The 11504-nt window shown below is 35.6% G+C and overlaps 1 protein-coding gene across 1 annotated transcript; it reads right to left on the bottom strand.

Annotated features, from left to right (window-relative positions):
* Positions 1 to 6374: 6374 nt before the first annotated feature.
* On the bottom strand, positions 6375 to 8019 carry LOC145087131 (mannitol dehydrogenase-like). Its single transcript, XM_079025035.1, has 5 exons — positions 7855 to 8019; positions 7642 to 7755; positions 7043 to 7556; positions 6804 to 6957; positions 6375 to 6715 (listed from the first exon to the last, which is right to left on the bottom strand). Exons 1-5 carry the CDS (start codon positions 7950 to 7952, stop codon positions 6513 to 6515), a joined length of 1083 nt encoding a protein of 360 aa, XP_078881161.1. The 5' UTR covers positions 7953 to 8019; the 3' UTR covers positions 6375 to 6512.
* Positions 8020 to 11504: the final 3485 nt, after the last annotated feature.

The following is an 11504-nucleotide window of genomic DNA, read 5'->3' as shown; positions in this document are numbered from 1 at the left end:
ATGTTGTACGTCGTAAAATGTCTCAAGTACTCACCTCTTGTCGCTGCTCTTACAAAGGTCGAAGTTGTTCCCATGACCTGCCTCTCTCACATCTATTCAACCGCTTACTATGACAAGGTTGCTGAGTGGATTCACTTTGAAATTCACAACGAAAAGACCTCCATCTCCAAGAATCGCTTCTGTGCCCTAATTGGTCTTGCTCATGAACCCACTCTCGTAAATCCCGACTCGATTACTACTGGTCAACAGTTCTCCATGTTCTACCGAATGGGGTACACAAAAACCCTATCCACAGTTACCAAATGCAAGAAGTCTTGCCTTCCTCCACAATGGAACGGCCTCTTCACTCTTTTTTTAAAAGGTCTCTCAGAGCGTAGCGCCGGCTCAGACGGATCAAGCAATTCATTTATGACTGTGCTTTATGGGTTGTATCATGGGGTTACTTTGGACTATGGGGCAGTCATATGGCAACAACTGGTTCAAAGTTTGTATTCTTCATCTCGACATTCAGAGATTTCATGTGGTCGGTACTGGTCCATTATTACAAAGTGGGCGATGGATCGTCTCCACGTTCCAATCATGGCGGACTCTCTTCTTTCCTCTATCGCAACCTTTCACACCACGAAGATCATCGTTACAGATCCTTCCAAGTATTCCTTCATTGGATCGATCCCAGCAGCTATGTATGCCTGCGTGTCTGACGCAAGCAACGTTATACAAGAGTACAAGAAGCTTCCTTCTTCGGGCCCAAGGGAACTCACTCCTGCCATGATTCGCTCTATCGAGGAAGCAGACAAACCTGCAAAGAGGAGCAAGAAATCAGAAACACAAAAGGAGGTGAGGGTCACTAAACCAACCAAGGGAGATAATGGGGGTCAGGTCTCCAAAGCTCAAACACCTAGGAAGCGAAAGTTAGAGAAAGCAGCCCCAGCTCAACCTAAGCCGAAGAAAGACAAGAAACCAACTCGACGACTAATTCTTCAATCTTCAAGTGATTCTGACTCAAAGTATGTGCCACGTACTCAACCCACACATATTCCAAGTGAATCTGACAACGAAAGCTCAGAGGATGAGGGTTCGGCACGTGGTGATACACCGCCTCGCTCACCTACACCAGAGGTATCTGTTCGGTCCAAAGCCCCTTCTCCTCCACCAGTTTCTGTTCCTGTTTCTATCCCTCCTATTTTTCCCATCACTATATGTCAACCATCCACTACTATTCCCATTTCTGCTCCAATCTTCACTAAAACCACTACTACCACCACTATTGGAGTTCGAACCAACATATCTGATACGGGGGCTCGTTCTTTAGCACACACTCCTCCAGTCACTACCGAACCTCCAGTTACAACCGAACCACCAGTCACTACCGAACCTCCTGTAACTACCAAACCCATATATCCTACCCAATCTACTGAAACCAACACAGTTCTTGGAGGTGAGGACTTGTATTTTGATTCCACTTACTTCAGTCCTTACCGCGTCCAAAGTGATGGCAACGAAGATGCTCCAGTCACTAAGCGCCATCTCAAGGCTGTTACTGAAAAGCTTGATCAACGGCTTTCCTCCTCCTCTACTAGTGCTTATTCTGAAGCTGCTCTTAAAGCTCTATTCTCTTCGGTTGTTAAAGAGCATGATGCTTCTTTATCTGCTGCAGCAAAGGCTATCGAAGCGTCTACTTCTCAATGTCAGAAGGCCTCGTCTGCTGTTGAGGTTTCGACGAAGGAATGCAAAGAAGCGACCGCAAAAGTCGATAAACTAATTTCTGAGGCTCAACTATTCCTTGATTCTTTGCAGGCTGCTGCTCAAATGAACTCTTAGACAGTGAATGCTTCGGTTGATAATCTTTCGCGTTCTCTTCAAGCTGAAATGACTAATCTTGAAGCTGCTCGTTAGGCCATTGAAGCTGCCAATGCTACTCTTCACGCTGATGTCAATGATCGTCTGACTCAACTGGAAGTAGAGTTGGCTGTAGAAAATTGAATAATGGATGAGTTAGACAAGCGTACATCTCAGCTAAAAATGCAAAACCTCAAGCTTCGCACTGCAACAAACGAGCTTAATGATTTAAAGTCTGAAAGGGAGGTAATTCGAAGCTCTGTAGGTGACGTTCATTCCATTCTACTTCATTTTCTTGACGCCCATGATCCCATTCTGACTATATCCATCAGACGTCATTTGGCTAACAAACTCAGACCTGCATTGGATATCCTTAGTCGGATTGAGGGTGTTTCGGTGACTAATGTTCAGCCGAAACAAGGGGGAGAAAAGGCAAAAACTCAACCTCCTCCCAAACCTAAGTCAACAACTGAACTGAAGGATAATGAAGCTTCGGTCAGCAAAAGGGATAAGAGGAAAAAGAAAATTGGTGAAGATGATACAAATAATGATGATGATGACTTTGAAGATACTTTGGGTGAAAATCCCTCTAAGCCTTTTTAGAAAACAAAACTTTCTGACAAAGAGTTTGCAGAAAAGATCAAGAAGGAAACGAATGAGCTGGAGAAGAAGCAAAAAGAAAAGGAGCTCTTGGAGAAAAAGAAGTCCATTTTTCCAGAGTGGACCATTGATTCGCTTCAAAGAGATGCTATAGATGAACCGAGTACTCATTGGCTCGAACCTGTCATGTCGTTTGGCCTTGAAAACTCGAAGGATGCATAGTTTGACATGTCAATCACTCGAAAGGCATTTATCTTTCATTGCTTCAACTCAACTGTTGTCATCCCTTCTCCGGACCCGAAGGTGGATCAGGATCTATTAGAGTTTTATTTGGAGTTCGCTCAGCCACAGTATTTAACCTGGAGCTCACAGAAGATTACAACTATCAAGGTACTAAAGCCTTATTCAGCCGTCAAGTTCATCAACGTCAAATTTAAAATGACTCGAGGCTCTGAAGGCTCGGTTCATAATTTCTCCCTGGCTGATCTGCCGAACCTCAACCCTCACGACTGGATACTCCTCAACAACATTTTGTTGTCGAATCCTCAGGAGTATCAGCCGATTATAGACCATATCAAGCGAATGCTTGTTTGCTACATTCATGAAGTAGCAAAGATGGATCAAGAAATTGCCTCGGCTATTCACAAGCGAACCACGATCAAACGAGTGGTAAGAGCTAGTGATATAAACTCAATGATCAAAGGGAAAATTGACTCAAAATATCACACTGTGATGTTTCTCAGGGGCAAAGGTCATAAATGCCTGTTCGCTCTTGTTAATAAGCACCTGTTCTCAACTGCTTGCTTGGAGCATATTTTAGAGATCATTCAGAGGTGTAATAAGAACTCAGTAGCCGACAAGAAGTTGTTTACTGACATGCTGAGATGGTATATTCAATTTCGGCAGACTCTTCTTGCTATCATTCCTCGGCTGTTCAAAGTTGTGAAGACAGTGAAGCCTACTCAACAAAATTAATCTTTCGCCTCATTTGACACAAAGGAGGAGATTGTTGGGCTTATAGTGTTACGTCATGGGCTGAGTCCTTAGCCCAGTTTTGGTAGCCAGTTTGGGTCTGTCCAACTGTGCATTATTTTACTCTAGGGTTTTAGTATTTAAGGTGCATGCATGCATCATTAATTGGTAACGCTTTTATTATTTTTCTCATCAGTATTGTAAACCCTAGCTCGCCTCTACAGTGGAAGTTCTTCATCGAGCTCTGCTGAGGCGTGACTATATTTGAATCATAAGCTTTACATTGATTCCAAATTGTGTTCATAATCATATTGTGTTTGAATTGTTTGTTCTTCATTAATATATCTGTGAAAGATCTAAACGATCTGTGATTTATTCTCATCAATAATTAATGGTCTCCGATTAATCCCCGTCGAGGTCGATTAATTCCTTAACTCAGTCGACCGTCGAGTTACCGTCGAACGATTTCTACAACCTTGCACAAAACACACACACACACACAAATTGGCCGTTCACAGTTGTTTGTTTTTTAAAAGACTTATGACTTAAAAACGATTGCGCGTGTGTTGCACGACGCAATACTGGACCATACTCTTCAAACCTCTTCTCACCTTCCTTCAAGTAATATTATTCAACATAAATTTGTTTTTTTTCAATAACATGTTTATTATTTTAATAATGTTATGAAGAATATTATAAACAATTCAAATATATTTTGCATAATTTCAAAATTGTTTACCAAATTTCATATAAATAATTTTTCGTGTTACATTGTCTATACCTAAATATTAATAAATTATAAAGTTAATTACTAAAATTACAAAATTTGTTGAAGCTAACCGAAGAAATAACTATCATTTTGGAAAATTTAATAAAATAAACACGTTTGCTAGATCAATAATTTATTTTATTTTTATTTAGCAATTATTATATTTAATTATTTTATATAAACGTCTTTAAAAATAATATAATTACAATGATCTTTATATTCGACTAGTTGTGAGACCCGTATATTATACGGGTTGATTAAAACAAAATGTTAAATATGAACGATTAAATAGAAATTTTATTTTAATTTGAAATTGAAATAAGTGAAAATTATGAAAAAAAAAACATGCAGAAAATAAAGAAATAAAAATTATGTATTTATTGTGTAGTACACAGGTTAATTATAACAAAATGTTAAACATAAAGGTTTAAACCGTAAATTTATTTGAAATTTAAAATTAATGGTAGGTTTAATTTATAGAAACCAAATTAATGATATATTGAAAATGAAAATTAAAGTAATGAGAAGTGGAAAATAAATATATATCTTAAACTATGACAAAATGACATGTGGCTAATAAATTATGAGAGAATGACATGTGGCAAAGTCATTTTCATTTATTAAGATAAGATTTACATATGAGTAAGAGTAAATAACTTTCTTATTTAAAATTATTTTAACGAGCTAATATTTTTAGTCGAATTTTATTTTGGTATCAGATTTAAAAGTCAATGATTAAAAATTGAAAATTCAAATAACAAACATTTGGATTGGTTTTATTCGATGTGGTGTAGATAAATAGTGTTAATAAATGTAACTTTTATATTTGCTCAAAATATGTGATATAAGAATTAAACAACAATTTGGTTAACAACCAAAAACTTAAATATAATTAAATTAGTTTATTGCAGCATGAATAAAAACTATTTTAAGTTTATAAAATCATTTTATTTAATTTCAGTTTATTGCAGAAACATGTAGACGTTAAATAACAAAGTGACTTCTTATTACAAATTACAACCGTTTGATCTACATCTTCTGCTATAAAGGGTTGTAGATATTATCCGCAGACTTCAGAGGTTTTTGTTTCGAAAAAACAAACAACACCTAACCTAAAACTAGGATAACTAAACTTTCAAATTTTAGTCCAACTAATAATAAACTTGGACAACAACATTAAATACTAGAATACTCTCATAACCATCACGTTAATATCTCCAAGATGAAGCACTTAGGCCACAAAGCACAAACTATCTCCACTCTTGACTTCCATCGTCCATGGCTCCATGCACCTCAAGAACACCTCCGCTCTTATGATAAAAAATTAATAATGTCAATAAAAAAATAAAAATTCTCTCCACTTTTGCCATCATAATTTAAAAACTTTCCATTCTTTTTTCTCCCATCCTCCAATTCACTTTGATTTTTATTATATATATATATATATATATATATATATATATATATATATATATATATATATATATATATATATATATATATATATATATATTACTTGTAATTGTTATTCGTTAGTTCTCAAGGACAGTCTAGTAAATTTATGGTCCATGCAATGTCCCATCCTAGCCATACTAAACGCTAAACAAAAAAAATGTAATATTAGTTAAGGGAAAATTACTTACGAGCTCAACGAAGTTTCCAAACCGTTCAAAAAAACATCAATCATGTTTTGTCTGTTTAGAAAACCCAACAAAGTTAACATTTTGTCTAAAAAGTCCAACTAAGTTACACTTTCTTGAAAGCCAAATAAAAGAAACAGATGACGTACCATATCGGAAAAATGACTTGTTAGACCAATGAAGTTTCCAAAACATTTAAAAAACTCCAATCATGTTTTGAGTGTTCAAAAAACACCTGACCAACTTAAACAAAACAAAATTAGGATTTTTTGAACGGTTTGAAACTTGTTGGACTTTTTAGACAAAATATTAAGTTCGTTTGGTTTTTTTGAAAGAGAAAACATGATTGGGTGTTTTTGAATGGTTTGAAGACTTCGTTGATTGGGTTTTAAGTCATTTTTCCATTAGTTAATTTGTTCCCGAATGGCTACCTAATTGTCAAAATTGATGAACTATATATTATAGTCCGCTAACAAATTCAGTGTCTCAAATTACAATTTCCAAGTTACGATGATCAACAAACACATGCTATTCAACTCCTTCAAACACACGGATTTTAAGCCTCTTCAATAAACATATTTATTCCAAACTCCAAAACGAGATGACACATGACACATGACACATGCATACACACAAACTTAACCTCAAACCATATTCCCTTCCATTTTCCAACATGGACATAAAGAATCACACTATTCAGCCTTTAGTGAATTTGCCACATCGATCACAAATCGATACCTTACATCAGATTTCAAAAGCCTTTCCATCGCTGTGTTCACATAATCTATCGGTATCACCTCTACATCTGCAGTGATCCCATGCTTCGCTGCAAAATCAAGCATCTCTTGAGTCTCCTTCAACCCTCCAATGTTACTTCCACCAACAATCTTCCTCCCTACAAAACCCATCAATTCCACCACTTTTTTAGCCAATTTAACAATTTCATAAGCATAAAGCAAAACACAAAATGACAAAATACTCACCCATAATCAAAGAAAACGCTGCTACTTCAAGCGGCTTCTCTGGTGCACCAACAAGAACAAGCTTTCCTTGAGCTTTCAGCGCATTCAACAATGGCGCAATTGGATGAGTTGCAGACACTGTATCAATGATCCCATCAAGTGTTCCCGCGACAGACTATCCACAAAAAAACCCAAATCAAAACTCAAAACTTAGCTCAATTCATGAATCATTTACAAAGAAAGAAAAAGATAAAACTCACTTGCATCTCTTTTTCGTCTTTGCTAACTATGAAATGGTCAGCTTTAAGTCCTACGAGTGATTCTTGCTTCTTAGCAGGAGTCGTGCTGAAAACAGTAACTTCTGCACCAAAAGCTTTCGCCATCTTCACAGCGACATGCCCAAGTCCACCAAGACCAACAACACCGATTTTCATCCCGGGTTTATCAAGTCCGAAGTATCTGAGAGGGCTGTAAGTGGTGATTCCGGCACATAGCAGCGGTGCACCGGCATCAAGTGGTAAATTTTCCGGCCATCGGAGAACGAAATGCTCATCTGAAACCATGTGATCGGAGTATCCACCATATGTCTTTGTTCCATCGAAGTTGGGAACACCATAAGTGAGAACTTGTTTAGGACAGTATTGTTCGAAATCAATATCACAGTTTTCGCATGATCTACAAGATCCCACCAAGCATCCAACTCCAACTTTGTCTCCGATTTTGAATTTCTCCACTTTGCTTCCAACTTCCGTCACTATACCCACAATTTCATGCCTGTATCATGAGCGAAAATGAGAAAAGATTGGTTTTAGTAACAGAAACAAAGAAGAATTAAAAGATTAGGTGTTTGAATTCGTACCCTGGGGTAACTGGGTATGTCGTAAATCCCCATTCGTTTTTGATAAAGTGAAGATCGGAATGGCAGATTCCACAATACAGAACTTTGAACCTCACATCTTTCTCCCCAGTAGCTCTGTAAAAAGAATCATCGTTAACAACGTAATCGAAACATTTCATGAATAGCAAAATCTGAAACGAGTGAATGATAATAAAGATTGTTGATTTGAATTACCTTCTGGAGAAAGTGAGAGGGGAGAGTGTTCCAGATGTGTCGCGAGCTGCATATCCAAAAGCCTTTACTGGGTGCTCTGTTTCTGGTGATGTGGCCATTGATGAAGCTTGTTGATAGAGATGCGGATTGAATAATGAGATGGGGTATAAATAGGCTGAAAGGCAAAAAGGGACACGAAAGACCCTTACCACGTAGTGTGGGGAATAAAAAGAAGCTGTTGCTTTTTCAACGTATTCATATCGAATCTCCTGATTTTTGTGAATACTCCGGCTGCAGCTATAGAATGGTCAAACGACATTAATGTCATCATACGTCATTCCTGACGGAAATATCGACATGTTTTTTTATAAAAGCAAGGGGATAGAAACTTTTAGAATATACTACTGTATTATTTTAAGTAATTATTAGTTATTTAAATATTAGTGTCTATTATAAATTTAAAATGGACAATGACACAATTATGTATTTTTTTATTTTTTATATTGAAAGTTTTATTATGATATTATTATATTATGTGTCAAATTAATCATTGAGCAAATTTTATTGATGTTTAAACTTTAAAGTGTTATAACAAGAATAATTAATAGTGTTACCATATCCACTTTTATTATTTTTATTATTGCTACTACCTTACTATACTTCTATTGTTACTTAATTTATATTTAGGGTAAATGTAAAATAACTTAACGCTCACAAACGCTCTTATCGGAAAACCCCATATAAGTTTTGTGCCTATAAGAACCATATCATTATTAAAATCGTCCAAAAAGGCTTTAAACTAGTCGTAAATTTAATGGTATATATTTTTTTTCAAAAGATAGGAATGTTTTTTAATGTATTAAAATTACTAACTAAATGGTTTGTATCTTAACGGAATTCGGTGTTGCCTTCATTCATTGAGGTTGAGGTAGGCCTGTTGAAAATACTCAATACCCGATTACCCGTCCCGACCCGTTTTGAATTCGGGTAGATCAAGTCGGGTAAATCAGGTTTCAAGTTTGAAAATTCGGGTAATCGGGTAACCCGATATTTAAATAGATCTGGTATTGGGTAGGTTTAAGAAAAATTTGGGTATACCCGAATATCCGATTTAGAAAAAACTAATTAATACACTAGTTATAATAAATATTAAAGTTGTATCACTATTTTACATAATTAGTGTTCCTTATAGTTTAAACCAAATGTTATATGGCTTCGTTATTTGAACAGTATATAATAAATACAAGAGAAATTGTTAAAAATGAAATGAAGTTTTGAACAAAATGTTACAACAAATATAATGAAAATAAATAAGATGTTAGATTCCCCTTTATTTTCTTTGTGCACTAGGGATTTGTTTCTTTTTTTCAACTATGCACATGTTTGTTTTTTATTATTTCTTCTTTGTGAATTGAAATATAGCTATATAATTGGTCCCTGCAATTTAGATAACATGCTAAATTATTTTTATTTATAACTTTTATGTACTCACATTTGGCATTAAATCATGTAACATGTTTGGTTAATCCAAATTTGATCAAACATTGATAATGCACTCCATAAACTGTTTTTTTATCAAAATTTGAAATGGAATGCAAATATCACATAACATATTATAATGATTGGTATTGTTATCGTATATGTACTTGTTAATTGTATAAAATATTTTGTTACCCAATTTTTTATTAAAGCAACCGAAATGCAAAAAAGAATTTTTAAAAAAATCAATCAGTGACACTTAAGTAATTTTGCGGGTATACCCGAAAATACCCGACCCGACCTAAAACCAGAATACCCGAAACCCGAGAACTCGAATTACAATATAGGTCGGGTATCGGGTATTATTATTTTAAGGAAATACCCGAACTACCCGACCCGTTCTACCCGAAACCCGAAAATTTTACCCGATCAACACCCCTTGGTTGAGGGTTCAAGTCTCGTAGTAAACATAGATGAAGTTAAAGAGCAGAGTAAATTTGCCGTTTAAAAAAAATTACTAGTTAGAAATCTAAATATTTATTTATGTTACTCATAAATTTAATATACTTTTTTTGATAGATTGAGAAGTTTTTTAATGTATTAAAATTACGGGAAAATATTAGCAAGCACAAATGACAAAACTATTAGGGAGGGTTTCTTGGGAAGTTTTAAATACCCTTTCTTAGTCCTTCTTTTAGGTGTTGTTGGCATCCATAATGAGAGTTTAATAAGAGTTGAATGAACGATGATTAGAATTGAATAGTGGTTGAATGGAGAGTAGGTGATGATATGGAGGAGGGTCGAATGAAAGAGATGTATGATCATCGAGTTGTTGAATAAAATTAATCTTTTTCTTTTTTAATTAAACTTCAAACAAAATATATATGTAATCATATTTTCATATTATTTTATATTTGATTTTTTAATTAAATCACAACAAAATTATCCATATTTTTGGATATTATATTATTTAGATTTTGTGTTTTTTAATTAATATATTTTTATGTATTAAATGTTTTATGTTTCATAATTTTTCATTAATGTATTTTTAAGTATTATATATATTTTAACTATTATATCTTTTATTTTTAAATTTATAATTATGTTTAAAAATATAATAATGATGATGTTGAAATTCATTAAGCTTTGTTGGGTTTAATGGAGTTTGGATGTTAAGGAGTAAAGTTGAATAAAAAGTGAAATGTTGATGTGATAGTGATGTGACAATTCATTGAACTCTTTAGAGTTTAATGGACTGTAGATGCCTTAAGTCTAGAATACGGAATCTCTATAGGTTTTATCATAAACTTGATAAATTAATTTCAATGTATAAGGGTTTTTATTATAATTGTTTGTTCAAAAATATTTTTTGTTTTGTAACACCCCAAAGTTTGGAAAGCCAAGAAAAGAAAGAAAACCTCAAGTTTAGGGGAGACTCGGCGAGTCCATGGAGGGACTCGGCGAGTCCGAGCGGGATCCGGGTTGTGGTGAAAGCGACCGACTCGGCGAGTTGGCCAAGGAGACTCGACGAGTTGGGTCTGATCGAGGAAAACCCTAAATCCGGGACTTGGAGCCTATTTAAGCGTCTCATTCTCTTTCCTAGGGTTCCTTTACTGCCTTTCTACCTCAGAACACCAAACCCTAGCCGCCATATCCGTTTTTGAGCTAGATCTTGCCTTGAAGAGTGCACTAAAGCTTGGAGGAGGAAGAAAGACCTTGGAGGTGCAAGAAGGGACTGTAGATCTGGGATTGAGGAGTCATTTCAGACCAATTGGAGGTAATAAGCTGTTGCTTGGACTCCCTTTGCATCTAGATCTATTCTTATGTGTGAGTTTTGGTCATTATTGGTATGATATGTAACCAATTCGAGTTGGAGGTTCAGATCTGAGGTTGCTACCTCAGATCGATGTTGGTTTTGGTCTTGAATCCCCTAAAGTATCAGCCCTTGGTATGTTGAAGAGGCATGTTTGCCATAAACCCTAGTTTAGTGTGTTTTGAGCATAGATCTCTCAATCTACACGTAAAGTTTGCCACTTTACGTGGGGAATAGGCCCTAGAAGTATAGATCTATGAGTTGGAAGCTCTGTTTGGATCGAAAAGCCACTGCATGGATTGAGGACTGGATAGACTCGGCGAGTCCTTCGAGTGGACTCGGCGAGTAGCTTGAAGATGAGGAGGAACTCGACGAGTAG

This window comes from Lactuca serriola, chromosome 2 (assembly GCF_051521515.1).
Source record: "Lactuca serriola cultivar US96UC23 chromosome 2, Lser_US96UC23_V15, whole genome shotgun sequence".
In the NCBI taxonomy this organism is placed as follows: domain Eukaryota; kingdom Viridiplantae; phylum Streptophyta; class Magnoliopsida; order Asterales; family Asteraceae; genus Lactuca; species Lactuca serriola.
This window is presented reverse-complemented; position numbering and strand designations above follow the sequence as displayed.

What these genes read in the sequence shown, in the direction of transcription:
- LOC145087131 (XM_079025035.1), bottom strand. Translation starts at nt 7,952, where the DNA reads ATGGCCACATCACCAGAAACAGAGCACCCAGTAAAGGCTTTTGGATAT. An exon ending in ACATACCCAGTTACCCCAGG is followed by an intron (nt 7,557 to 7,641) that starts GTACGAATTCAA and finishes CTCATGATACAG; the next exon opens with GCATGAAATTGTGGGTATAG. An exon ending in AAGACGAAAAAGAGATGCAA is followed by an intron (nt 6,958 to 7,042) that starts GTGAGTTTTATC and finishes TTTTGTGGATAG; the next exon opens with TCTGTCGCGGGAACACTTGA.